This window comes from Malassezia restricta, chromosome VII, assembly GCF_003290485.1.
Source record: "Malassezia restricta chromosome VII, complete sequence".
In the NCBI taxonomy this organism is placed as follows: Eukaryota; Fungi; Basidiomycota; class Malasseziomycetes; order Malasseziales; family Malasseziaceae; genus Malassezia; species Malassezia restricta.
Window position 1 is genome coordinate 177250 of NC_040199.1, and position 27213 is coordinate 204462.

General features: G+C 54.3%; 15 protein-coding genes and 2 non-coding genes across 17 annotated transcripts; 10 read left to right on the plus strand and 7 right to left on the minus strand.

Moving 5' to 3' along the window:
• Positions 1–6: 6 nt before the first annotated feature.
• On the minus strand, positions 7–612 carry MRET_3881 (20S proteasome subunit beta 3; the record flags this gene model as incomplete). The annotated part of the gene is made up of 1 exon (XM_027630508.1): positions 7–612. The coding sequence occupies one exon, from the start codon at positions 610–612 to the stop codon at positions 7–9; it is 606 nt and encodes a 201-aa protein (XP_027486454.1).
• A 165-nt stretch (positions 613–777) lies between these two features.
• Positions 778–1925, plus strand: MRET_3882 (ATPase family AAA domain protein; the record flags this gene model as incomplete). Its single annotated transcript, XM_027630509.1, has 2 exons — positions 778–847; positions 871–1925. The coding sequence occupies 2 exons, from the start codon at positions 778–780 to the stop codon at positions 1923–1925; spliced, it is 1125 nt and encodes a 374-aa protein (XP_027486456.1).
• A 4-nt stretch (positions 1926–1929) lies between these two features.
• MRET_3883 (ATP phosphoribosyltransferase) lies at positions 1930–2868 on the minus strand (the record flags this gene model as incomplete). Its single annotated transcript, XM_027630510.1, has 1 exon — positions 1930–2868. One exon carries the CDS (start codon positions 2866–2868, stop codon positions 1930–1932), a length of 939 nt encoding a protein of 312 aa, XP_027486267.1.
• Positions 2869–3001: 133 nt separating this feature from the next.
• On the plus strand, positions 3002–4729 carry MRET_3884 (transcription initiation factor TFIIIB 90 kDa subunit; the record flags this gene model as incomplete). The annotated part of the gene is made up of 1 exon (XM_027630511.1): positions 3002–4729. One exon carries the CDS (start codon positions 3002–3004, stop codon positions 4727–4729), a length of 1728 nt encoding a protein of 575 aa, XP_027486283.1.
• Positions 4730–5094: 365 nt separating this feature from the next.
• MRET_3885 (CobW domain protein) lies at positions 5095–7164 on the plus strand (the record flags this gene model as incomplete). The annotated part of the gene is made up of 1 exon (XM_027630512.1): positions 5095–7164. The coding sequence occupies one exon, from the start codon at positions 5095–5097 to the stop codon at positions 7162–7164; it is 2070 nt and encodes a 689-aa protein (XP_027486284.1).
• On the minus strand, positions 7165–7665 carry MRET_3886 (DUF202 domain protein; the record flags this gene model as incomplete). Its single annotated transcript, XM_027630513.1, has 2 exons — positions 7165–7247; positions 7281–7665. 2 exons carry the CDS (start codon positions 7663–7665, stop codon positions 7165–7167), a joined length of 468 nt encoding a protein of 155 aa, XP_027486353.1.
• A 55-nt stretch (positions 7666–7720) lies between these two features.
• On the plus strand, positions 7721–10258 carry MRET_3887 (SH3 domain protein; the record flags this gene model as incomplete). The annotated part of the gene is made up of 1 exon (XM_027630514.1): positions 7721–10258. One exon carries the CDS (start codon positions 7721–7723, stop codon positions 10256–10258), a length of 2538 nt encoding a protein of 845 aa, XP_027486285.1.
• Positions 10259–10311: 53 nt separating this feature from the next.
• MRET_3888 (ribonuclease P/MRP protein subunit POP5) lies at positions 10312–10959 on the plus strand (the record flags this gene model as incomplete). The annotated part of the gene is made up of 1 exon (XM_027630515.1): positions 10312–10959. One exon carries the CDS (start codon positions 10312–10314, stop codon positions 10957–10959), a length of 648 nt encoding a protein of 215 aa, XP_027486229.1.
• A 57-nt stretch (positions 10960–11016) lies between these two features.
• On the plus strand, positions 11017–11121 carry MRET_t0063. Its single transcript has one exon. It is a non-coding gene; the product is annotated as a tRNA-Met (tRNA).
• Positions 11122–11327: 206 nt separating this feature from the next.
• Positions 11328–11432, plus strand: MRET_t0064. The gene has a single exon. It is a non-coding gene; the product is annotated as a tRNA-Met (tRNA).
• Positions 11433–11660: 228 nt separating this feature from the next.
• On the plus strand, positions 11661–12275 carry MRET_3889 (Mob1/phocein family; the record flags this gene model as incomplete). Its single annotated transcript, XM_027630516.1, has 1 exon — positions 11661–12275. The coding sequence occupies one exon, from the start codon at positions 11661–11663 to the stop codon at positions 12273–12275; it is 615 nt and encodes a 204-aa protein (XP_027486286.1).
• MRET_3890 (zinc finger protein, C3HC4 type (RING finger)) lies at positions 12276–14342 on the minus strand (the record flags this gene model as incomplete). The annotated part of the gene is made up of 2 exons (XM_027630517.1): positions 12276–12319; positions 12350–14342. 2 exons carry the CDS (start codon positions 14340–14342, stop codon positions 12276–12278), a joined length of 2037 nt encoding a protein of 678 aa, XP_027486411.1.
• Positions 14343–14500: 158 nt separating this feature from the next.
• Positions 14501–16870, plus strand: MRET_3891 (vacuolar protein-sorting protein BRO1; the record flags this gene model as incomplete). The annotated part of the gene is made up of 1 exon (XM_027630518.1): positions 14501–16870. One exon carries the CDS (start codon positions 14501–14503, stop codon positions 16868–16870), a length of 2370 nt encoding a protein of 789 aa, XP_027486410.1.
• A 1-nt stretch (position 16871) lies between these two features.
• MRET_3892 (condensin complex subunit 3) lies at positions 16872–19712 on the minus strand (the record flags this gene model as incomplete). The annotated part of the gene is made up of 1 exon (XM_027630519.1): positions 16872–19712. One exon carries the CDS (start codon positions 19710–19712, stop codon positions 16872–16874), a length of 2841 nt encoding a protein of 946 aa, XP_027486474.1.
• Positions 19713–19818: 106 nt separating this feature from the next.
• Positions 19819–20940, plus strand: MRET_3893 (lipoate---protein ligase; the record flags this gene model as incomplete). Its single annotated transcript, XM_027630520.1, has 1 exon — positions 19819–20940. The coding sequence occupies one exon, from the start codon at positions 19819–19821 to the stop codon at positions 20938–20940; it is 1122 nt and encodes a 373-aa protein (XP_027486409.1).
• Positions 20941–20945: 5 nt separating this feature from the next.
• Positions 20946–26279, minus strand: MRET_3894 (chitin synthase; the record flags this gene model as incomplete). Its single annotated transcript, XM_027630521.1, has 1 exon — positions 20946–26279. One exon carries the CDS (start codon positions 26277–26279, stop codon positions 20946–20948), a length of 5334 nt encoding a protein of 1777 aa, XP_027486408.1.
• Positions 26280–26470: 191 nt separating this feature from the next.
• Positions 26471–27190, minus strand: MRET_3895 (uncharacterized protein; the record flags this gene model as incomplete). The annotated part of the gene is made up of 1 exon (XM_027630522.1): positions 26471–27190. One exon carries the CDS (start codon positions 27188–27190, stop codon positions 26471–26473), a length of 720 nt encoding a protein of 239 aa, XP_027486407.1.
• Between the last annotated feature and the right edge of the window lie 23 nt (positions 27191–27213).

Here is a 27213-nt window from a genome sequence, read left to right on the forward strand (position 1 = left end):
ACGAGTCTAGTCTTGGCGGCACTTGAGGGTACGCTCAATGACCTTGTCAGACGTGATGATGCGCACCACGACGCCCATGCCCGAAAGTGCATCGCGCTCTATACCACCCAGCATGGTCTGTGAGATGGTCTCAAACAGGTCCTCTGGCTCCAAGTCCGGCTCCCACAAACCTTCCGCCATACCAAAGAGGCGATCACTGGCCGTGCCACTCACGACAAAGTCCTTGGCAAAGTTCAGGCACCCAATCAAATCTGAGGCAGCAATGAAAGGCTCGTTTCTTGAGTTCAGGCCAGCCACCACAGGCTCGATAAAGTAGGGTCCGAATCGCCGCTCATACAAAGTCGAGCTCATCAGCTTAGCAAACGTCTCTGGCTCAATATCACGGTCTTCCTTCATGCGATACATGTTCAGACGGTACCGAAACTTTTCGTGCAGCGTCGACACATCGGTCGCGAGGCCTGGCAGGCCCACATATGTCCGGTCTGTCATCTTGAAGACCTTGTCAAACTGCGTCGAGAGAAGCAACGCTTGGTTGCCGAGACGAAGGTCCGAGGCGATCGCCACACAGTTCTTGCCTGTCATGGCGACCACACTCCCACCATTGTATTCCATCACACTCACTGCTGGTCAGCACTCGTTGCACATACTCTTGGCTTATGGTGGTAGGAATACGCGTACGCACGTCGTTGTGGTAGTGGAGGGTGATTCGATCACTCACGTGATACTGACATCGGTCTCGAGCGTGGAGACAGGCGCCGTCAAGGCGGTGTCCCTACGATGAGTGGCTCGTGGCGCAAGGGTCTGTTTCAGCAGATCTCTACCTTTTCGATGGATTCTGTCGCAGGAGGTATGTTTTTATGCTAATAAAAGCTGTCTTATCCAGTGCGGCTGTGGCTGTCAGCTTCTACTTGGTGCAGGCGTACTTCGATCCCCACCGACAAAAGAAAATAGACGCGAAGAAGATCTCTTCCAAGAAGCTCGGTCAGCTAGGCGTCAATCGCCGGGAAGTGAAACTCACAGAGTATGAAGAGCAGATTGCAGTGGAGCTCATCCTGCCAGAAGACATTCCCATCACGTTTGAAGATATCGGTGGCTTGGATGGCATCATCTCGAGTCTACAGGAAAGTGTCATTGCGCCGCTATGTCTGCCTGATTTGTTCAGTGGCACGAATGGCCTGCTTGGTGCGCCGAAAGGTGTGCTTCTGTACGGTCCGCCAGGTACGGGCAAGACCATGCTCGCCAAGGCGCTCGCCAAGGAGAGCGGCGCGACCTTTATTAATATGCACGTCTCGACGCTCACAAACAAGTGGTTCGGTGAGTCCAACAAGCTCGTAGCGGCGCTTTTCGGCCTCGCTCGCAAGTTGCAGCCGACGATTGTCTTTATTGACGAAATTGATAGCTTCCTGCGGGAACGCTCCTCTGGTGATCACGAAGCTATGGCCATGATGAAGGCCGAGTTTATGACTCTGTGGGACGGCCTCACGTCTTCTACTGACCGAATTCTCGTGCTAGGTGCGACGAACCGACCCGCCGACATTGACTCGGCCATCTTGCGCCGTCTGCCAAAGCGCTATGCCGTCGGACTGCCTGAAGCCTCGCAGCGCAAAAAGATCCTCTCAATCATGCTGGCCGACGTGCCGTGTGCATCCAATTTCGATATTGATGAGATTGTACGAAAGACGGAGACGTACAGCGGCAGCGACCTCAAGGAACTGTGCCGCGCCGCTGCCATGGTACCCGTGCGTGAAGTGCTGCGCAGTCGCGAAGGACGCGCATCGGTGCAGAAAGCCCGTGAGAACTCCAAGGCAGGTTTGCCGACCGATTCGAACCTGGGCATGTCAGTGCGCCCTCTCAAGAACTCAGACTTTTTCCAGGTGGATACAGCTGTGCCACTACCACGACCCGAGCCAGACACACTCGATTAAATAGCTACACACGACAATTGTTGATACTGAGAATGAGGATATCGCTCGCACCAACCGACTCGAGGCGGTCCATGATGGTGGCAACGTCGCTGCGATTCACCATACTCGACACGGCATTCCAGTTCGACTCACGAAGCGGGCTCACCGTGGCAGCGCGGCGGCCGGGCGTAATACTCAACGCCTCCGCCAGGTTGTCCTTCTGAATATTGTACTGACACAATACGTACTTGGAAGCAGCAATCACACCACGGATGCGCGCGGTAATGAGAGAAATCAGCGACGTGTTCGTGTGCTCGTGCGGCTTGGAAGAGCTGATCAGAACGGCTTCAGACGACATGAGCGTGTCAATGGGCTTCAGGCCACACGCACGCATTGTCTCGCCCGATTCGACAAGGTCGACAATGCCATCAGCGAGGCCCAAGGCGCATGCGGCTTCCACACTGCCGCTGAGCGAGTGGATCGACGTCTTGAGTTGGCCGTTCTCGCCCAGGACGCCCGCCTTCCTTTCGAGATCGCGGAAGAACTCGCTAGTGAGGTGCTCGAAGCTCGTGGCCACATTCTTGCCGATCAAGTCTTCGACCGTCTGGATCTTGTCACCCACCTCAGGGATCTGCACCTGCAGACGGCACTTGCCAAAGCCGAGAGGCATTACTTCAGTGATGCTCACAGACACATCCGGACCAGACTCACGCACCATATCCTGACCGGTAATACCAAGGTCCACATTACCGTTAGCCACAAAGCGCGGGATGTCGGCTGCTGGGAGGAACACGAGCGCGATAGGCAGGTTGGTCACGAGCGCCACATCCAGACGATGCGCACGCTTGAACTGGATATCTGCACCATTCAGCAAAGAAATGCAGGTCTCATAAAGGCGGCCCTTCTTCGGGATGGCCAACAAGAGGCGGTCCTGTAGGTTCTCAGGACGCAGGAGCTGCGACATGGCTTCCAGGTCCAAGAGTCGACTCATCGCCATCGTCCATGCAACACGTAGCCACGTGAGGTTGCTTATGTCATAAAACGCAGCGCGCACTGCGCCAGAGGGCCGAGTGTGATCCATTGTTTCTGTGCCAGCCATGCGATGTACGAACTGTGGTTCGCTGGCGATCGACTTTGCCGACTCACAGGCCGTGTGCAGTGCCTGTGGTGTCGTGCTAGAGGAGTCTCAGATCGTAAGTGACATCACCTTTGCAGAAAACACAGCAGGCGGAGCGGTTGTACAGGGCAGCTATCTAGGTGCAGATCAGGTGCGTGCTCGCACATCCGGACCCGGATTCCGCGGCAGCTCGGCGGGCGAGTCGCGGGAGTGCACAATTGCGAACGCCCGCTGGAATATCAATCGCATGGCCACGGCTCGTGGTGTGCCGGCCCATGTGGCGGAGCGGGCTCTGCGGTTTTTTCAGCTTGCGCTGGACGGCGGTGCTACGACGGCATCTGGGGCGCAGCCGAAGAACTTCGTTTTGGGGCGCAAGTCTGACTACACAGTGGCGTCATGTCTGTATGTCGCGTGCCGCATGGCGAAGACGACGCACATGCTTATCGACTTTGCTGATGTGATCCAAGTCAATGTGTTCGTGCTCGGTCGAAGCTACCTGCGCCTGCTCCGAGTGCTCAATCTGCAAATGCCCCTCATTGATCCCTCGTTCTATATTAGTCGATTCGCGGCGCTGCTCGAGTTTGGCGACGAGACTCAGCGCGTCGTGACGGATGCAACGCGTCTTGTGACCCGCTTCAAGATGGACTGGATGGTCGAAGGCCGTCGCCCAGCTGGGATTTGTGGTGCATGTCTTCTTCTAGCAGCTCGCATGAATCACTTTCGCCGCTCCGTCACAGAAATTGTCCAGGTCGTCAAGATCGCCGACGTGACACTCCGCAAGCGTCTCGAAGAGTTCAAGTCAACGCCCAGTGGGCAGTTGACCATCGAAGATTTCCGCAGTGTTTGGCTTGAGGAAGAGCACAATCCACCTGCGTTTTCTCGCGCTCGTATACCCAAAAAAGACGTACGCAGCGTCGACAGCGGCGCCCCTGCTCAGCCCGAAGAGCCCCTACGATCTGATATTGATCAGCTGGCTGATCAGGCTACCGAGCAGGAAATCAACTCGTATCTGCAGCAGGAAGACGTTCAGGCCCTGGATCATGACCTTGCCAAGCAGGAGCGGCAGCGTGTAGAGCGGGCCAAATTAAAGCACGCAGCCGAGACGCCTGCAGCTCCAGCCGAAACACCACGCTCGAACGAAGAACTGACGGACTTGGACGAAGCTGAGCTGGACAGCTTCATTTTGACGGATGAGGAGGTCAAGATCAAGGAGCGCGTGTGGATGGAATTCAACAAGGACTACCTTGAGGCTGCGCTTGCGCGGCAGCTGAAGCTGGAGGCGGACCAGAAGGCCGGCATCGCACCCGCGCCGCGTAGTCGGAAGCGCCAAAAGCCGCGGGATGGATCAACGGCGCCGACGAACTCAGCTGCCGAGTCAGCGAAACAAATGATGCAGCAGAAGCGGTGGTCACGACGAATCAACTACGACGTGCTCAACAGCCTATTTCCAAGCAACAAGGACAAAGATTCTGGGGGTGTGGCTGCTCCTGATACTGCCCACTCCGCTTTGCCAGCGGAGGAGGAAGACGAAGACGAAGAGGAGGATGACAACGACGACGACGACGATGAGGAAGGCCACACGACCAAACGGGCACGCTCTACCAATGATTGGATGCGTCTAAGCGGGCTCGCATCCCATGCAGACGACGAAGAAGATCATCTGGACGATGCGGCCGCTTACGCTGACGACAACAACGATGCTTGGTAGGCATGTCCCTGGATAGATACCCCGTTTTCTTGAAGAGATCGACGACTCCCCTTGTTGGTTGGACGCCCAAAGGTGGAGGTGATAAAATGAGTACCCGCCTCGTTGTCAAAATGTTGCATCACCGACAAGGTAGTGAAACACAGCCAACCATTGTATTTTTATAACGCATGCGAGTGCTAGTGCGAGGCGCACGCTCATCTCTTTGGTCTAGGTCTTTGCATGGACGAATCTTGTCTGCAAGATGGAAGAAGATCTGGGTGGATGCTTGGCAGAAGCAGCTACCTAGTGCAAAAGGGCCTGCGGCGACCAAATTAATAGCATATAAAAGGGGTTACAGAAAGCCCCGAGCGCGAGATCTCACATCTATGGCACCTGCAGCTGCTACTGACTCCATCCGCGGCACTTCGGCCGCCCCGGGCGCCGAAACGGCCGGGCACAAGGCTATTTACTTTAGCAAGTTCGACGTCACCGACCAGACCTTTTACGAGACGGAGCACGCGGTTGCCATAGTCAACCTCAAGCCTGTCGTGCCGGGGCATGTCCTTGTGATTCCACGCACGCCTCACAAGCGCCTTGCTGATATTCCGGCTCATGAGCTCGGCGCCCTCTTTGAGGCTGTCCAAAGTGTCGGTCGCGTCGTTGAGAGCGCTTACAGCGGCGACTCGCTTTCCATTGCCGTGCAAGACGGTGCCTCAGCTGGTCAGACCGTTGAGCACGTCCACGTCCACATTCTCCCTCGCCGTGAGCGTGATATTGAGCCGAACGACAAGGTGTACGACATGCTCGAGGCATTTGGCCTCGAGTTGCGTGACGTGCACTCGGGCAAGCAAATGGACAGCGAGCGCAGGCCACGTTCCAAGGCACAGATGCAGGAAGAAGCAAAGTGGCTTAAGGAGCAGTGCAAGCAGGTGCTCGGTTCGCAGCGCGGGGGCAAGCTGCCTGTGACGCTGCTGAGTGGCTTTTTGGGATCCGGGAAAACCACATTGCTGCGTCACATTCTTTCAAGTCCAGACCATGGGCTGCGCATCGCTGTCATTGTGAATGACATGAGCGAGCTCAACATTGACGCCCAGCTCATTGCCGGCCGCAAGCTGATCCAGGGCAACGAGAACCTCGTGGAGCTGTCGAACGGTTGTGTTTGCTGCACGCTGCGTGCAGATTTGCTCGAGCACGTCGCGATGCTGGCGCAAGACAAGCACATCGACTACCTGCTTGTTGAGTCGAGTGGTATTTCGGAGCCGATGCAAGTCGCCGAGACGTTCAGTGCCGAATTTTCCGATAACGCCGTGGAAGACGAACGCCTCGCTGCGATTCTCCGGAAGGGCGGTCTGCCAGCCGTGGCGCGGCTCGACACGTGTTGCACAGTTCTTGATGCAGCGAACGTGTTTCACGACTTTTACACGACTGACTTCTTGGTCGATCGCCATGCCGGCATGGTGCCTGAGGAGGACGACCGCAATATTAGTGACCTCATGGTCGACCAGCTCGAGTTTGCTGATTGCGTGATTGTGAACAAGAGCGACCTAGTCTCGCCAGAAGCTCTCCAGCAGGTCGTGGCCCTCGTCAAGAAGCTGAATCCGAGTGCCCACATTATCCCTGCCTCACACGGCCGCGTCGACATCAAGGCCGTTCTTGGAACGAACAGCTTTAGCTTTGAGAAGGCAGCTCTCAGTGCTGGATGGCTGCGTAGTCTCGTGGAGGAAGTACAGCCAGAGACGGCTGAGTATGGTATCAGCAGCTTTGTGTACCGCTCGCGCCGCCCCTTCCATCCCGAGCGTCTGTGGAACACGATACGCCAGTGCTTTGTCGTGATCCAGGAAGAATTTATTGATGACGGTGTCGAGCCTGAGGATGCCACTAAGGAGGAAGCGGAAGACATGGACCCTGAAGACGCCCCGCACGATGCTGCTGAGGATGATGATGCTCAGCCGGCGCTGCATCCCGAGGCACGCCTGCAGTGCAAGCGAGAGTCGGCTGTATGGAGCCCGCTTCTGCGCTCCAAGGGCTTTTTGTGGCTAGCGACGCGCCCACTTTTGTTTGGCGAGTGGTCTCAGGCCGGCATCATGCTCACACTTACCGGTGGTGCTCGTTGGCGCTGTGAAGTGCCGGACGAAGAGTGGCCTGAGGATGAGGAGATTTGTGCGGCCATTCGCCGTGACTTTGATCCGTCGACACCGTGGGGCGACCGCCGCCAGGAGCTTGTATTTATCGGACGCGGCATCGACCACAAGCTAATCACAGAGACGATGGACAAGTGCTTGCTAAACGACGACGAATGGGCGCAGTGGGTCGATGTCATGAGCCGCAAGGACGTGTCAATCGAGGACAAGCAAAACATGCTTGTGGACATTTTTGACGATGGATTCGAAGACTGGGTCGATGGTGAGGCCGTAGACCATGATCATGATCATGATCATCACATGGACGAGTCCTAATTAAAGGACTCCGGTAGCCACCGACACCATGACGCCCAGTGCGACCAACAAAAGTGCTCCCGTGACACTGGCGAGCACAAAGACTAGCGCATGTAAGACATAGATTCCGTACATACCTTCGACGCGACTCGGAATGAAACGACCACGAATCAAACTGTGCTGGGTGTGGAAAAAGCGAACTGTGCCACAAAGCAAGGCGAGGATGCCAAAGCCCACAAACAGGATGCCGATTGGCGATCCTAGACGCTGTAATGTACGCATCCTAAAGCTACCGCCCGCAAATGGTGTCCCTTCAATAGGCGTCGACGCCCATGAAAAGAGACGCTGGGACGAACTACCCCGATCCAGAATCAGCTCAGGCAGGCGGAATAATTGCGCAATTGCAATACCGATACTGACGAGAGTCAACGAAGTGCGCATCCATGCAAGAAATGTGCGCTCCAGCGCGAGATGATCACGCCCCACAGACCCCCTGTTTTCCAGCTCATACCATAGCTTCATCGTAGAACAAGGCCCAGATCGTGGAGGAAGGGTCGCTAGGCCCGATCTGGGCCCGATGCTTGAGTGCACGGATCGGCAGCGTCAACACAAGGGTCCACTGACGACCATGTCTTTTCCATGGTACGCCAGGTCCATCGTGAAATACAAGAGCCCACATCCGCAGGACTTATCCTTTCCTAAGGATCAGGACCTGCGCGTACTGGGCTATGCAGATCGTGGAGCTGAGGAAGAGGAAGCCGAGGAAGAAGACGATCGGTGGTATGTCGGAGAGTGGCTCGATGGATCGCGTCAAGGGCAGTTTCCAGCAAGTCTGGTGGTGCGTATCAATTCTGAAGAGGTAGATGTGCCTCATTCACCGGCAATGCCTGCCGCAGAGCCCATTTCCCCGCCCAAAGATATTTCCAGCGAGAATGCATCTAGCGTGGCCCCAGAACACGTGCAAGAAAAGACACCGATGAATGCTGAAGAGCCACAAGAAAAGGTGCCTGTCGAAGGAGTACAAGAATTTGTACACAAGGAGGCATCAGGAAGCGCTGAGCAGCCACAAGAAAAGGTGGATGTCGAAGAAGTCACTCCTCAACCGGAGGTTACCGGGATGCTCCCTATTGAGCAGCCCGTGGTTCAGACACATACCGAACAAATGCCCCAAGATTCGGAACGCAGAGCGCCAGTGCCACGTGAGGACGTTGCAGAGCCAGTTCAGGAACGAGCCCCTGCACCTATCAAGCCGAGCCTGAGCGAATCCGTTCCCGATACACAAGCATCAGCCACCATGCCCTCCCATTCCCCCGAGGACACCCCTGTTGGACCGGCACAGGGTCATGCTGCGCCAAGTTCGACGGCAGATCCACAGGCAGCGGAGCCATCTATTGATCCAAGTGCCATGTCGCTTCGTGACCGTATTGCCGCGTTTAACAAGCCAGTGGAAAAAGGTCCACCACCGCCCCTTCCGCGTGGCAAGCCTGGCGGCTGGAAACGGCCGGTACCTGTACATGTGGCTCCAAAACATGTGGATGCCAGGACAGATGCTGCGCCGAGCACAATGAGTGCTTCAGACGCGCAGAGCAGTATCAAGATGAGCCTGAAAGAGCGCATGTCGGCGCTGCAACGGAACGAAGAAGCCATTTCTCGCCCTACTCTTACTACAGAGCGCCAAACTCCTTCAAAGCTGACGAATCCCCTTCCTACTGAGCCGTCAGGCGAAGATGCAGAACACCGCGCTTCGATTGCGAGGCGAATGGCAGCACTCGGTGGTCGCCGTGTTGAGCCGGGTCTCTTTGGCATTTTGCCCAAGGCTGAGGCTTCGAAGCAGAAGGATCAGCAAGACGTGGATCAGAAAGAGGCCAGCGAGCAGGATGCCAGCGAGAAGGCAGAGAGCCAAGATTCGCAAACTGCCGTGGCCTCAACGGGCGAGGCACCATTAGTGGTGCCTCGTCGACCTGTTGCTCCGCGAACGCGTCGTATAAAACCCGCTCAAGAGACTTCCAAGGGACCAGAGAATAGTGAGGTGCATCATTCGACTGAGCGGCAGATACCAGCATCCGAATCTGCTACGGATCCGCCCGCACCTATGGACGGCGGGGCATCGACTGTGGAATCTCCGGCATCATGTAAGGCTGGTGAAGAATGCCCTGATGGCGTGCTTGTGATGCATAAGGAGCCTGGAGAGGCACCGGCTGCTCACAACGAGCAATTGTCTACGCTAGAGGGTGAAGTGAGCAACGAATTCTCTGTCCCCGCTCGTGATACTACTGAGTCATGTGTGCCTGCTCAACAAGAGGCTCAGACGCTGCCAGCGTCTGATTTATTGTCCACGAAACCAACGCTGTCGTCCTCAGAGGCTCCATGCAAGACTGAACAAGATGTACAATGCGCATCTCTCACTGGATCTGTGGACAAGCCTGATGTAGAGCCGGAGTCACAGGTGTCGAAGACTGTGGTGCCTCCTATCCAAGAGCAAGAGGATACTCCCTTGGCATCGGAACATGACGTATATACAGGCATGGAAACGGTGCCTGCCGAGCAGCCTATGATCCCTTCACCATCTGACCCCATCGAACATATCGCATATGCCATGTCGACCATGCCAACTAGGAATGGAGTAACAGAGGACTCAGACCAAGATTTTGCTGAGCAACATGCACTACTTGAGCATCTTCTACAACACCCAGGAGAGACGTCGAGTATTCGGCAGGAGCCTGTTTCGTGCCTCGAAGAACGAACTTCCCCTGCCCCACCACTCATCATGGGCATGCCTATGCCCCCTCGTCGCTCCACTCACGATAACATCTCGCCTCTTTCACCCATGGGACACGATACGCCCTCTTCCCATACATCATCGCCTGTTCACACTGAAACGGCGCCATCAGCCCGAATGCCGCCTCGACCCACTCGCCGTGCCCCTACTCTGCCTGTGTTGGAAGACTCACTTACATCACCCCCCAACAAGCCCGGATTACCATCAAATATCATCGACGTACCCATTCCTAACTCAGATACACGAACTGAAGAGGCCACGTCGCCCTCCAGCGCTGTTCCAGATCGACCTAAACGCGCGCCGCCTCGTGCACCCTCCTCTGAGACTGCTTCGTAGTGTCATAAAACTGCCCTTTTTTGACCGCTCCACATGTTCGTTAATTTCTTGTCATGGTCCGGTTTAAAAATCGGTGGCTGCTACTGACGCTGGCGTCAGAGCCTATCCCCATACCCGATGACTACGGACATCAAATACCATTTGCTAATCGTGCGCCCAACGTGACGGCGCACGCCATCACTAAAGCCTTGCGCACCTCTCTGCGTGTGAATTTTGGCGATGCGGCATCCGGTGCCTATGCTGGGCCTCTCATGTGCAAGTATTATTCCCCCAAGTCCGGCATTGGTATCGTACGCTGTGCAAGAGATGGCGTACGATATGTATGGGGCGCTACTACTTTTCTCGACTCTATTGATGGTCACCGAGTGCGGATCTGTGTACGTTCTTGCGGTGGAACCATACGCAAGATCCAAAGAAAGGCTATCTCTATCGACAAGTTCTACATCCTGCGTCTTGAACAAGCAAAAATGCTCAATATATCTGCTCTCCGTCATGCTGCTGCCGAACTAGAAAAACCCACGGATACCATGGATGTAATAGACGATGACGTCGGTGTGCCTTTAGATGAAGACGACGATGCTGCTTCGTTTGACGACAATGCATCTCTACCCTGCCAAGAAACGCAAGATATCCCATTGTCGGAGGAATGCAAAACACTCTTGGCGAAAAGCCAGTCTGACATCATGCAGGTGTCGCACTGAGCAATTCAGTTGTCTTGGTATTGATGTGAGCACACTTTCGATTTAAGGTCGAAGCCTTGTCTCGTTGGTGTAGTTGGTTATCACGTCGGTCTCATAATATGATCGCGCCTGGCGCGAATAGTTGATATCTGGAGGTCGCCAGTTCGATCCTGGCACGGGACAAATTTTTGTCGTTTAGTGACGCTTTATGCTCATTTCTTTAATCAGCGTGATATTTTTTGTCCACCTACATCGAGCCGTAACCGTGACCAGGCGAGTTATGCAATCCATTTCGCCGCTGCTGCAAAAACATTCATACTCTGTGCGTGAACCATAATATCATAGTGAAAACAATAAAGGTATTATGTTACGATTCGTCCCGACTAGATTGTCTCGTTGGTGTAGTAGGTTATCACGTCGGTCTCATAGTATGATCGCGCCTGGCGCGAATAGTTGATATCTGGAGGTCGCCAGTTCGATCCTGGCACGGGACAATTTTTCTCCTTGCTTTTTTGGTCCTAGAAACTCGCGGTCAGTATCAAGGGCGCTGTGACTGAGTTTATAGAAACGCTGTACGATAAGTGTACGCCTTAAGTTTGCCACTCATCACGCTCCCGTGTGCGTAAGGTCAAGCTATGGCTGTATGATGATGACTCAGCACATATTAGGCGCTCTGGCAAAATGTTCCAGTACCTGCGCCACACTTACGTGACGCGCCAAAGATGCCACAGGAGCATGGCACGAGCGCGCCAGCCGTGGATGCAGCCGCGAATGAAATACAGGATACGTCTTTATTGGGAATCCAGGAGCATATTGCATCTCTCCTGCACCAGTATCCCCAGGCTGTAACAGAAGTCGTCGCACTACCTACCAAAGACGGTCAACCAGTGATATCCCGCGATATATGGATCAGTGAGCACTTGAAGCGCATTCTCCGGGACATAAATGCACCATGGATCTCTGGTATATTAAAAGAATGCCATAATAGCAACACATGTCATGCAATGCGTGTTGGCGAGGATACATACATGTGTCGTGCGCATAACGATGGACGTTTGTGTACCGCGCGTGAATACATCAGCCACACAATCGATGCAGCCTCGGAGCAGCTGCAGTCGACCAAGCCTATTTCAACCAGCGAGGATATGCGGCTACCGCGACCATCCCACCAGCTCTTTTCTTTGGTGTGCAAGCAACTTGCACGCATTTTCTCCCACATATACCTGCATCATCACGATCTGTTTCAGCGCTGCGAGGTGACCACATCACTATATGCACGATTCAAAAAGCTCACAAAGACATTTAATCTAATGCCAGATGGGCTCCTGTTAATGTGATTACGGCGCCGATGCGGATGATGACGAAACGGCTTCTTTTCGGCCTGCCTGTTAGTTTCACCAAATGTACGTACATAGAGGACATGAATTTGAGTTATTTTCGAGCCACTGGTCGACACATGATGCGTGAAATACGTGCTTGCACGAAAGCACGCGACAGTCGTCGTCTTCTTGCCACTCATCCAGGCACACCAGGCACTTGTCCAGAGTGTTTTCCGTCACACGGCCCTCTCGGTGTAAAGCAGCGATCTCTTTTGCTTTGACTTTTAGCAATCCACTGCGCTCAATGTCTGCGGCGGTAGTGGTCGGTCGCTTGTTACTCATCGCAGCAATCGTGCCAAGCAACTCCATCATAAACATTAGGTCACGTCCAGCGTCACGAGGGCGTGACACCAAAAGGGGATGCTGTTCATGATATCGTCCACCACTGACGAATAGCACGAATCGCGACACATCCGGCCGATTTCCATCTCCATCTCTGGGCATGGCTTGATCACCGCCCATGAGGCGCTCGTCAGAACGCAGGCTCCGAACGCCCACCATGACACACGGGATCAGGGATGAATCACTCGGTCGCTCGAAGCGGTGCAATCGGAAGAACGAAAGCTGGCCTAGCACAACATCACCATCTCGGCGAGAGCGGACATCCCCGGTAGTCTCCGACTCAACATCACTGCCATTCATCCGATGAATCGCAGCATTCAGGTCATCAAGCAATTCACGCAAAAATCGATCGAAAGATCCTGGCTCTCCATCCGCCAGGGGCTCATTTTGTCTTGCACTTTCCAGTGTCGATAAAACAGAAGAGACTGTTTCATTGTTGGTATTACCGGTTGATGCCGAACGATTCTCCTGCGACTGCGATGAAGGTCCACGTTGCGGTAAGGAAGCACGCAGCGCATCACGCATGAGACGGGAAATGTTGGATACTGTTTCTGAATCAGACTGCGTATCTCGGTCCCGAGGTGCAGAGGAGGAGTGGCGCGTAGCCTGACGACTGGCCATGAGCCGATTCAGTAGCTCGCGACCAAAATTGGATTCGCCTGTGTCGGCATGATTTTGGGGTGTCTCAGAGGGAGAAGGCTGATTCTGTGACGATCCTTGCGGGGGTGCTGCGAACGCCGTCGATGCCATCGTGGGGTTGGCTGATGCTTGGTTTACGACAGAAGCTGCTGTGGCTGCAGCTGCAATTCGCAAGATACGACCTAACATCTCGCCCTGTTCAGCCAATGTTGCCACATGGGGTATATCCGAGTCTGTTGAGCCATTGGACTCCGTGCCAGCATGGGAGGTGCCTAAACTTGGTCCATGCTCAGATGCCGAGTCATTCGTAGGTGTTTGAGTGTTATCAGTACCTTGAGAAGCCGATGTACGCGCCACAAGAGCTCCCTGCACAATGACCGATGTGCCAGATAACGGTGCACCAGGTGTTCCGGGCGCACCGGCTCCAGGTTCGCCACGAGTCGCACCCAGCACTTCCGAGAGTAATGTGCCGAGAGTCGATGATGGTCGGCCCCCTGGAGTATTTTCAGGTCTGAGGAATCGCGAAGGACGTGACCTATACGTACCGGACAAAGACGACGGGTCGATACTAGGATGATGTGGCGGCGCAGGTCTGGGCCCAAGAACGCGCTCAATAAGACTGACAGCTTCTTGGCGTTCAGCTGCAAGGGGATCAGGATTGGGAATCGATGCACTTGTGTCATGAGAGAGGTTCGTGTCGTTGGCTGTGTGTCGTGATGAAATGGAAGGTTCAAGGTCAGAGTTATTAGATGAAAGTCGCCTTCTGCTAGATAAAGACCCGAGGGTGCGTTGGACCCATCCTGAACGTCGTGCTTGCCCATTTTCCAATGCTCTTTCTTCATCCACTTCCATGTTCTCGTCATCTGCCCCCCTTGGTACTGACAAGAGACGACGGCGGCGAAGCCCACGGTCTTGGTGTTCTTGTCCACTATCGTCGTCCTCGCGCGTACGTCGAGCAGGTATTGTGGAAGGCGGCATGCCTTCCTCCTGCCGCTGAACACGCTCGCGACGTTCGCGCACACTACGCGAGTGAGCAGCTCCCATCGTGAGTCAGTGTTGGACTGAAGATATTCAGCCACTGAATCCATGGTTCTTATATCCTCGCCCATCACGTGCTGGCGGCGTTATGGGGCACCGCCGCGGTGCTGACACAATCGCTCGTTTGGAGCAGCACAGGCCAACAGCCACCACCCTTTGGCATCATGCAATCGCCGCTGATTGCTTTGCCGCTGAAAGAAACCAAGCCTGTCGACCTCGTAAAACCTTTAAAAAATCTGATAATACAGAATTATGAGCAGAGTCCTGTATCATACATGGATGAACTTCAACGCATATCTCAGGCTCGTCAGGACGCCACAGGCCAAGCAAGTACGGAAAGCTTAGGTCGCGATCTGCTCTTTCGATATTTTCACATAATTGAAATGCTTGAACTACGCTTCCCAGAGCTGGAGGCGCCGTTCGTATGGCTTGATTCGTTCACACATGCACCAATTGAGCAAAGGACCACCGCGTACGAAAAGGCTTGCATCCTCTACAACACTGCAGCACAAATCACGCGTGTATCCATGCAGCTGAACCGCAGTGACAGCAGTACAGATGCTTTGAAGCGAGCATATACAGGTCTTCGACAGGCAGCTGGTCTGCTGCAGTACATCAAGAACAATTTTTTGTATGCGCCTAGTGACGATATGAAAGGCCCGGCACTCGAGTCGCTAAGCAAGCTTTTGCTAGCTCAGGCATCAGAAGTTTTTCTTGAAAAAAGTATTCATGATACAAAAGGTGAAGCGCTCATTGCCAAGCTTGCAAGCCATACGGCGCACACGTATTCGGGCCTGTCTGTTGAGTGGAATGACACCGACAATTTACGTGTCCCTGCCATGTGGTGCCGTATCGTGGCATGCAAGGCGGATCATTTTATGTCTGTGGCACATTTATATCGAGCCAAAGCAGATCGCGCTGCAGGAAAGCATGGTGAAGCACTCACGCGGTTCCGCTACGCCTTGTGTAAGGCACAGGCTGCATCGAATCTCACATACCTTGATACATGGTCTTTTGCCACGTACCTCCGAAGTACTGCACCATCTGATGTTTCAGAATCGCTGCATCACCTAGTTTCTACCCAGTTAACGAATGCTTCAGAGGCATGCCGTGAGGCCGAACGAGACAATGACTTGGTATACCATGAACGGGCCCCTGAGTTGGATACGCTGCCGCACATAGATCAGGTGTCTATGGCAACAGCAATCCCCATACGTGATGTATTTTCACAGCCCGATATTCAAAAAATACTGGGTGGTGACGTTTTAACGAGCCTCATTCCTCTAGAGGTCTTGAAAAACACATCTGTCTACACCGAAGAGCAGGCCAAGATGGTTCGGGCCGAGTCGACGCGTATTTGCGAAGCCAATGATCGCATCGATGAGGCCATCTCGGCTCTGTCTCTGCCGCATGCGCTTGATCGATACGCAGCTCTCGATGGCAAGCCCATTCCACCATGCGTCCCGTCTCAGCAGGTGCTCGATATATGCGAAGAGGTCGCGGTCAGTCACATTATAAGCCGTGTTGAACGAGTGATGGAGTCGCTGCCAAAACAAGCACCCTTGATTGAAGCGACCTTGAGCGATGCGATGGCCGATCTTGATACGGATGCACGCGAGTGTGAGCATGGCCGCGTCAAGCATGCAGCGTCGTGGTCGCAAGCCCCGACTGCGAGCGTCGCTCGTTCATTGCGTCGTGACATCCACGCCGCACGCGACGCATTAGCAACCGCGCGCGAGAACGATAAGGGTATCACACAGCTATGGAGCGATATTCGCGACGATATGGCGCTATTGTGCCAGGGACGCGAGGCGGTGGAACATGCTTACTCGCAGCACGCTCGCCTTCCTCCGTCCATGGACTTGTTGGATCATGATTTTTCGGACCCAGAGCCCGCGCGAGCGCTCTTACATGAGACACATGCACAGATCCATGCACTGCTGAGTATGCCGCAGGAGCGCGAAGCCATGTTACAAGAGCTCAAGCGCCAGGTCCAAAACGATGACATCTCACGCTCGCTTCTCCTGCATCGCTGCGTCCAGCACATGGAAGAAACGATGTTTGCTCAAGAGTTGAGGAAATATGCTCCGATGCAGCAACGTATCCGAAATCATATCGCGCTGCAGACCCAGCGGATTGAGGCTTTGCGCGACTCTGTCGACCGACTTCGTACACACCCCGGTGCGGCAGATGTTCGTCGTCGTTGGGATGCGTCGCAAGGCGGGGCTCGTGAATGGAATGCGCGACTCGTACAGGCGTACGATGCTTATACAGATGTCCAGCGAGCCATGAACCAGGCTCAAGTGTTTTATAATGACATGTCGCACACGGCCAACCAGCTGGCCACGCAAGCTGAGCGTCTCTTGGCGGAACGGCGTGCTGAACGCTCGTCCATACTCATGTCCTCGGACACTATACCAGCTGCCACGACGGCACCGAGAGCCACGACTCTTGCTGAGGACCTCGCAGCTCTACGAATGTCGAATCCATCATCTCGGGGCCCGCCTCCACCGCCACGTCCACCTCGTATCTAGACTACAGAGCTAATTCATCTTCATCGTCCTCCTCGTCCTCCTCGTCTTCGATATCCTCTTCGGCCTCATCTTCCGTCTCTGCTTGAGTAGAAGGCGAGCGAGCGGTGCGGCGCTGTGCGGACCGTGAAGCTGGAGCAGACTTGACTGGTGGTAGAGATGCGAGTAACGGCGTAAGTGAAGCTAATGCTTCTGCGTCGGGTAGCCCTTCCGTGTGCTTCGCCAGCGCCGCTTCAAAGCGCGACAGGGCGAGACGCATAGATGCGTCATCTGCTCGAGCACGGAGTTCCTTGGCCAGTGTATCAAGCTTGGTGGCGCGCACACTGTCCAGCGGCCTCGCTGGCCATGCCAGCTTGCCAAGGACGTGCACTAGGGCCTTACGAAGTTCTTTGCTGGTGGATGTCAATGCATGTTCCAATAATTTGATACCCAGATCCATGTGGATCCATTCATCTGGTTCGGACAACAACAGACGCGATGGATGACACCAGTCGATGAATTGAGTCGCCATCTGGGACGGCGTTATCATTTGGCTGCGAACCGATGCGTCTTCGTACACACTCACTAACACGTCCATGGTGTCGCAAAATACGCGTTGGACCATGTGCTGGTGACGAACGTGTGAGCTGCAAAACAAAGGAAGAAAGTAGCTCAAACATTGCCGCAATGCTGAATGATCAGCGGTATAAGGGCTCATGTACGTTAGGATCAGACTTTTGAGCACGTCGTCTTCCACTAAGGTGCCTGTAAGCATCAGTTTGGCCATGCCCTCACTGGCAATCGTCTGAACATTCGGATCGTCATGTTCCAGCAAACTCAGAAGAAAATTGACCATTTGCTGTCGCGCATATTGCAAACCTTGCTCCCTGTCTCCATCGAATTCATTCTCAGCAGCAACTTCGGCACTCTGAGAACATAATGCGTCAATACCATGTACGATAGTCAAGTCAAAAAGACACTCGACGCATCGCGTACGAATTGAGCCTTGAGCTCGTTGGATCTGGCTTAGCAGCAGAGGAAACGTGACAAGTGCCGCTTTTCCGTCAAGGATTGAGCAAAGACCCAAGCACACAATCCCCTGTTCACGCAAAGCAACATCGCGGCTCTGTATGGTTGGCACAATGAGCTCCTGTATGAGTCCCTCGAGCGATGTATCGTCTTGCAATGAGCATGCAATACGCTCAAGCATCGACTGCACAATCAGCAAGCGACGCGCCTCCAGGGCTGCCTTATTTGCCGCTCGCTCGGGCGTCATCTCTGGGTTGTCGGCATGCACACGCTGGCGCCATGAGAGCGCTTGACGTACAGAAGCATCGGGGTCTACCATATCCTCATCGAGGGATTGCACCAGCTCCACAACCATTTGCAAAAAGTCGCGGTGTCCACTCGAAAGCCGAAGAAGCACATCAAGGCACCGCGGGACGAGCTCAGCAGGGAGCCATGCATTCCCGAGAATCTCACGCACTAGCATGTACATTTTTTGGCGACCCATTTCGTCACCGTAATCGCAGTACATAGCTATCGTCAGCATCTCGCCCACGACGAAAACACGCGACATGGCTCGGTTGTCCTGGAGGATCGGCATATCATCGTCTTGCGCTTCTTCTTCGGCTTGCTGCTCGAGAACCTGGTTCAAAGCATCATATTCGGCTTGTATGCGGAATACAAGTGCGGTGACGACCGGGATGCACGTATCCAACTCACGCTCTAGAGCATGGGTCGTGCAGTACATCACGAAGCATCGAGCCAGTAGCGCCTTCGCAGGTGACATGTCCTGCCAGAATACATCCTGCTGAGACAGCATCTCTGTAACTTGCGAGCGCAAAGCAGGCATATCTTCCAGTAAGGCAAGCACCACTGGCTCGCCGTTCGCACTCCGACTTACGTGTAAGAGATTCAGAAGCGTAAGTATATCAAATCCAGTAGCCTCTAGCCACATGGAAACAAGCTTTCGTGCCGCTTTTCTCACACTCTGATCACGCTCGTGTAGACCAATCCGAACCACTTCTGACAGAGACACTTCGCCCAAACCCAGCGCTTCACGCACTGTCAATCCGTCCTCACGTTCAATCAGCGGCTGAGTGTCGAGAAGCATTTTGAGAGATCCGAGGTATACACAACGCCGATTCGTTGCGTCGACATCCTGTAATCTTTCTAACAAATAGGGTAATGTGGTCGGTGTGGGAGGGATGTTGAAGAGGGCAGCCCGACGTACTTCCGCACTCGAGTCATGGCGCAGAATATGCAGGAGTAAACGCAGAGTGTGATCCTCCGTGCCGTCCTCGTCTGTTTGTAAGCGCGCGAGAGCAATGACAGCCTGAACGCGGATGGCTGCCTCACGGTCTGTCAGTCGCTCCATGAGCATGGTAAGGAGTGTCTCAAAGAGATCGTCATCCAAAAAGTCCATCACATTGATCAGTAAAGAAACACAATGGCAGCACCTCAGTCGGACATGTTTATTCTTTGCACGAAATCCCTTAAGGAGATGCTTCAGTAGAATCGTGACGAACCGCATGGCCGGCGTCTCGGTATCTTCATCCTGAGCCGCAAACTGCCCTAGAATGTACGCAGCATACGTTGCTGCAAACTTGCAGATGCGATCAGCATTTTTCACTCCGCGCTTGAGTCCCAGCACGCGGTGCAAGCATCCAAAAAAGGTCTCGTTGAACGCTTTTTCACCGACCAACCGCGTGCCGCGTTCCGTCTGCTCTGTCACCTGGGTACACCGAGCATGGAGGCGGTATAAAGATACACAATTTTTTCTGTGGTTTGCCACAGAGAACTGTGCATCCTGGAAGTGCGGCGGTAGTTGTGCCTGCACCTGCTCCAAGACCGAATCGCGCATGACAAGCAACACGCGCGTGTGTTGGTGTCAAGTGATGATTATATCACGTGACATCTATGCCAACCTGGGGAGGGGCACGAGCCAGGGCAGGACACGGTGCAATCTCATGGGGTCACGTCCATGTGCGAGGCTCTGCGCCCATGTGCGGCGTTATTCGACGCGTCCGCGTATCTATGTATCACACTCCAATGATGCGCTATTTAACTTGGCATGGGAAGATTTCGTATTCCGTACGACCCCGGGAGACGTACCAGCCTGCTTCTTGTACATCAATGAGCCGTGTGTCGTGGTTGGGCGGAATCAGAATATATGGAGCGAAGTAGATCCAAAGGCTATGTGTAAGCATCGTGTACCCATCGTACGACGACTCAGTGGCGGTGGCGCCGTGTATCATGACCTTGGCAACTTGAATTTTTCGTTCCATTCTTCCAAGACACATTTCCTACGCGCTACACACACAGATCTCATCACACGCGCATTGCGCTCACCACCCATTTCGTTACCAGATCGATTTGGACATGCGCCCGTATTCCGCACACAGCGAAATGATCTGGCTGTGTACGATGTACATGCGACGCATGCATCTGATGAGAGCGTGCGTAAAGTATCTGGCAGCGCGTATAAACTGGCAAGTGGGCGCGCGTATCACCATGGCACCCTGCTGTTACAGGCCAATTTGCAGCGTATGTCCATGCTTAAGCAGCGCCGCAATCATATTGCGTCCAAGGCCGTAGCCTCAGTGCCTTCGCCTGTGGCAAATTTGGTGGATACGTTTCCAGCGCATGCGGAGCGACTTGAATGGCCTTGCTTGTTCTCGGCTATTCGTGCCGAGTTTGAGCGTATGTATGGTGCAAGTGAGATGGTGGATGTGGACGTATCTTACCTCGACGCACGCGCGTCCGATGGTCGACGTCAAGTAACGCCGCGTGCTACCTACGAGGACATGCAGACGTGGAAGTGGCTGTATGGCTCTTCACCCGCTTTCCAAGTCCGTGCGTCGACGAAAGACGTGCCGTATGATGTTCCTCTTGATCTTGTGCTCACATGTGAGCGCGGCATCATTGTGCGTGTGGATGCCGAGTCACCCGATACCCCCACCCGTCTCGCCGCCCAGGCTTTGATCGGTGTCAAGTACGACGCCGTCGCTCAGGCACCGCCGTCTCGCGTGCCTCCAAATGCATGGCATACACATGAAAAATTAGGGGCATGGCTATATCGTGCATTATAATATCGTTACGTGTAAGAGCGACCAGATAGAAGCTCGTCAATCATGCGGTTCATAAGCGCTTTCTTCGTGGATAGATCAGCGTTCGGCATGGATGCTGCCACTGCGTCACGAACATGTCGCTTGGTGACTTGTATCAGGCTCGGCTGGGCTGCCAGGTACGAGCGGATCTGGGAGCGAATCTGCTCGTTTGTTGGATCCTCAGTATAGTCGATGGGAAGCGATGTCGCGGAGTGGTGGTCCGAGGAACTGCCACCCCATATACCACCAGCGCCGCTGCCGCTCAACATAGAAGCATGTACGTCAGAGAAAGAGGGCATAAAGGAGGGCATGCCGTACATCGGCGGGGGAGGCATCATCGAGGGCGTGGGGTACATCGGCATGCCACCCAACATCATGGACGGATGCGAGGCATAGCTGTCGTGTCCGAAGGAAGACATGGGCATCCAAGACGCGGTCGACTGTCGGTTCGACTGCCGCTTGCCTTTTCCTTCGAGTAGATTCGTATGCTGGAAGTAATCGTCCATGTCTGTCGATTCGACCATCGGAGTCAAGGAGTGCGACAAGGCACTCTTAGATGGCTGCATGGCTTCGTACAAAAGCGTTTCGTTCGGCGCCGACGTTGGATCAGCATCGTGGGCATAAAGTTCATGTTGGTACTCGGTCACAGTCTTTCGGGGAATCATCGAGTCGTCGTATGGCTCGTCATCAGTGCCTGCCACCACTTTCTTGTTACCCTTCTCACCCACAACCACACGCGTGTTACCCCACGAAAAGTCGTCCATGTGCCAGAAAGAATAAATCGGGAGAAGGAAAGCATAGATGGGAAAAGCGATCAGGTAAATGATCATCCAGCCAATGTATTGCCACTGTCGCTTGAGCAAGAAGATAATGGCCTGGAGACCATACACCGCGCCTATCATCGCAATGGCGACGATGGGCAGAGGACTCGAGCCCGTTGCGACGGTCACGATCAAATACACCATATACACAGCTGTAGCCGGCAGGATGATGGTTCCAATCAAATCAATAAAGACAATGAAACGCATGGAAAAGAGGCAGAACCCGCAGAGTCCCTTCATACGCACCAGCTCGACAAGATTGTGCACAGTCGAGTTGATCCAGCGACGGCGCTGGGAAAGTAGCACAGAAAAAGACTCGGGCGCGGCTGTATGGGCCTGAGCATCGTTGCGGAACTTGGTGCGGTAGAGCGGGAAATGCTTGAGCAGGAGCGTCGTAAGATAACGATCCTCACCGAGGGCGAACAAGTTCATCTTGTGCAACGTGTCGATATGGTTCTCCGAATAATCGTCCAGGATGCGGTCCGATATGAACAGCGGACGACCCTTATCGGCTGATCGCAGTCGGTACATCGAGAAGCAGCCCGGCAAACATGTCACGCTGCCAAAAAGCGACTCGAATGCCTTGGCCAAATTATGCGATATATAGTACTCATACACCTGGATCATGGTCCATACTGTCGTGCCTTCATTGTCCATAAGCGTCTCACCACACACGGCAATGGTACGTGGGTCATCCACTGAAGCAGCCACAAGTCTGTTCATGCCATCCGGAGCAATCGACGTATCAGCGTCGACCATCAATACAAATTCGTATAGTGTCGGATCAACACCAATGACGTATTTCATGTGATGGTACAATTCCAGCTCTAAAGGGAACATCGGTGCATCAAAGTGCACACGGTTGAGGAAGCGCATCAACAAGATTTGTGTATCGCGCTTGCCGCGATTTCCTGGGCGCGAACGCTCACTGGGCCGACCGACCTTGACGACGACAATGAACGGCACAGAGTGACCTTCGTGGTGAAAAAGACCTGAATAAATCTTGCCGTAGTTGAGCTGCTTGGAGCCATTTGCGATAGACTTGAATGGCAGAGGCTCAGGATCCACTTGTGGGTCAACTCCGAGAATATCTAGCACGATGCGAGGTGTTGGTTGCTCATTCCCGCTGCCAACAATCATACCATCACATACAATAAACAAAAGCTTGCGTTTATCGTCGTACTCTTGAACAGCGAGAGACTCGATCGTTTTGCGCAATGACTCTTCGCCTTCCGTGTAACAGGGGACGTGGCAAATGACAAAGCGCTCTTGCTGCTCAGGTGTGGGTCGGTGAGCGAGTTGCAGCGCACTTAGAAACTTGGCAAAGATGGAGCAAAAAATGAGCACAGAGAAAGACAAAAGTAGATAGTTTTGGACGACACATTTGGGTTCCTGGCGGAAATCTGTTTGTCCGACGTGAAAAGCATTGTCGAGACACTGCTGCGTCTGGTGCCGGCGATTCGAAGGCAAGCTGTCCATAAGCGCATCGAAATCGCTGCTAATGTCTTCACCAGCCTGAGCATCAAACAGGTCGACGAGGTCGTTCGGTAGGAAAGAGTATTTGTCGTCCGCTGGGTGCCGTTCCTGCGAGTAAACATAATTACTGAGGTCATAGATGCGGTGATGCACAATCGCCCATTTCCGCCACGAGCTTTCGCTTCGAATCGACTTGCGGTCATACACATAGTAGCCCTTGCGGTACGGTTTCATGCGCGGTAAGAATGTGTGGAAGTACCAATTTTCATTTTTGAGCTTCGTCTTGTCATAGGTCTGTGCTGCACCGGACTTGTGTATAGCTTGTGGGATCTCGGCCGTCAGATTTTGATGTTGCGACAGCTCCAGACTAGGATCCGTCACAAGACCCGGGCACCCCGCATGCAGAGGTACAGGGAAGTAGGACGTGAGGTCTTTGCCGGCTAACTCCATCATAACGTCTGATGTGACAGGTTGAGAGGGAATATCTGAGTGATCCAGCTTGTAAAACTTAGACAAGTCGTAAACGTCGCCAGCCACGGCGACAAAGAATGATTTACCAGAGTCATGCTCGCTTAACTGACCTTCATTCCAGGCATTGTTGAAATCAGGGCACAACAAACGCCCGATACCAATAATGTAAAAGAGAATCACAGCACACAGGAAAAAGATGAGCAGGCAAATGGTCACTTTTTCGCGCCACGCCATACGCACGTCTGGTCGCTTCTTACCTAGAACATGGTTCAGCACAGAGTCAGGCATCCACCATGTCAGACCCCACGTCAGATACACCCACCATTTTCGCATGGGCGTGACAGGGATTTCTTCCACCTCAGTTGGCTGGAACGGCACGTTCCTGTTCAGCAGCAACGGGCCCGAGTCCCAACCCATCGTCTCATTAGGAATATCCAATTCGTCCGTCTTGCTGTCTACAGGCTCATGTGTGAGCAGGGGGGCCTGTGACATCGACATGTCCGACTGGACGGGCAAAATGTCGACCGTCGGTGCCGGGGCATTCTCGGCATGAATCGGGCCGACATAGCCATCCAACGAGAACCACACGTTGTAGGCAAGATAAACGTACGACGTGCCGAGCGCATAATCATCCGGCGAAGTCCACTCATGCATTTCTACCATGCGATCCACGGAACCGAAACGCTCTTGAAACTCATCGAGGGGTACACGTATGTAACTGTGCTGCTTGGCTCGCAAGATGCGCGAGATGCCCAGCGCATGCACTTGGGTGGCGACGCGCCGCTTGTCGAAAACAGAAAGCTTCACGAGGTCCATGGATCGCAGACACAAGACGTGCCAGCACGTCTCGGCCTGCCACATCGTACGCAGGAGGGTAATCACTGTGGAGTCGAGTTGCTGTAAAACGCCAGATATATGCGGCTCAGGCGAAGGAAGGCGCTGTCCGAGTCGCGTTGGGCGCCGTAATGGGCTCGACAAGACCTGTGCACGGAGCAAGACCTGCTGTTCTGACAGACGCGACTCAATAGCCAGGCCAGGACCGGCCCAGAGCCGAGCAACGAAGGGCGAGCGCGATGCACGCAGCGTCTGCAGCTGCTGTGTCGGCATGAGATCCAGCTCTGAGCGCTGATGCGCCACGATGGAGTATGCACACGTACCTAGTGCGTGCTGGATTTCGTAGGCGTACGTTTCGTCCTGACACGTGGCAAGAAAAGCGCGGTGCGACGAATGTGACACGTCAAGATCGCGGAAGAGGGCTGCATCGTCGTCGATGCCGCGAGAGCCGTCGAGCACCGCTTGGGATGCGCGTTCGTAATTGCCCAAGATTCCCTCTGTGGGCGGAATGTCTGTGTCGTGGAGAGGCACAGGTCCACCTCGTAAGAGCGACATGCAGTCCGACGGCACGCGGGACTCGGGCACCGCGATGCCATCCTGAGCCTGCTGTCCCACCTCGCCATCTGCATCGAGAATGGAGCGCACGGACAGGTGGCGTATCAGATCGGCCATGTAGTTCTTGGCAAGGTCATCAAAGTGAGCGGCGCGATGTTCGCCCTTCGGCAGCGTTCCACGGAGAAGAAAGCCAGGCGGATCGAGCTGCACGATGTGCCGTGGCGCAGGTTCGCGAGGCACGAGTTTTTGGTTCAGGATTTCAACGACAAAGGCAAAAAGCACCGCATACAGGTTCTGTACAAGCGTATTGCGCTGCTGATTCGCACCATGCATGTCCAGCATGCGTGTGATGCGTTCACTTTTTATGTATTGAGTGTCCATGACGAGACTCTGCTGCAGATCTGACACACTCACCTGGAGCACGTCAGCTGCACGGGACAGGGCGTCAGGCGACGTAATTTGGACATGATCATCAAAGGCCACGTCCTTGAGGTGGAGAATGGCCGAAAGAACGCGAAAGATGCCTTGAATGTGCTTTTCTTTGATTCCGAGAACCAAGAAGGCACGGCGCGTCCTCTCAAACATCCGAGCATCGTCGCGCGTTGGGACCGCCGATCCGAGCGACACCTCGTCGAGTCCCCACTCAGAGCGCTCCTTGGGCGACGCACCGGCGAGCAGCTGGTAAAAGATAGCAAATGATCGTTCGTTGGGTGCGACGTCACTGATTCTGTGCTTATCTAAACCAAAGGCCAGTACTTTGGCACCACGCAGCCGACCTTTTTGAGAAAAGTGCAGTTCCCAATACGTAGCATGCCGCGAGGCCTGTTCATTCAGCGCCGTTTTGGCATGTCCAAACGCATGCAGGATGTGCTGCGCGCAGCGAATCTGGTCAGCGATGTGGGATTCGTGCTGTGTGTGTGATGCCGAGAGCGTTAGCAAGTGCTCTGTCACCCGCTCCATCGAATGGGTCTTACCAGCATCTGTTACGCCGCTGTACAAAATCGATTGTGATTGATGCGTACACAGCATCTTGTGGTATACACGCGCAGCTAGCGAGTATGGATGCGGCGGGAGGGACGGGAGATCAGCATGGACGTAAGCAGCCTCAGCGACGTCGGCATCCAGTTGAGACGTGTCCCAACATGGATTGGTCGCCACAAGCATAGAGGCAGACGCCCACGTATACGGAGCCGACAGATCGAGCCGATCACACAGCACTTGCGTGATGCTCGCATCGCTGACCTTGCCTTCAGCTTGCGCAAACAGCGCCGCAAGGTCAGGCGTCGGTGCGGACATGCGAGAAGCTACGGCCTGGCTGTGGGTGTGCGTAAGTGTTGTTCTCGAGATCGGCCGAGTCAGCTACGGACCTGGTTGGTGGGAGACTGGCGCTCGAGGAGCTCCACCAGCACAGCCCTCGCACGGCGGGAAGACCACATGTGGTCTGTCTCCACAGCGTCGACGACACATTGCGGAGAGAGTGTGCGTAGATGTGACTCCCAAGCACGATAGCGCTCTGCTGAAGTGAACTGGTCGCGTGAGCAGTATATGACATGGACGGAAACACGGTCAGAGATACGTGCTACGAGATCGTCCAGAGCGTGGGCAAAGAACGACGTTTGTAGGCAGGTAAGGGCCCATCGCACGCCTAATGGATAGGACAGCAGGAGATATGATACGTGTGCATGGGACCAAGGGCCTGTCAGGGCTGGGCGCACGGTGGACGCCTGCATGGAGCCCGCACTGTAGCCCGCGACATGCACGTACGGCGTCCGAGTGTCAGGCGTCGTGCGGTCCATCGCATACGCCACTGCGAGGCGCATGTCTTCGCACTCTGACCGCATCGTCCAAGATACACGACCTTGCGAGGGCTGTACGCCCCGAGCATTGTATGTCATGACGTGCATGCCCTGTGTCAGGTAGTGCCCCACCAGCAGCTGCACGATCGGCTCATCTTGACTCCCACCGAGGAAGCCATACGGATGTGTTATAACAGCGATACCGCGGCACTCAGTCGGCGAAGTGTGCCATCGACCGGACAGCTTAGCGCCTTGGTATCCCTCGAACGCAACGTCCATGACAAAGCTAAGAGGGATCTGGA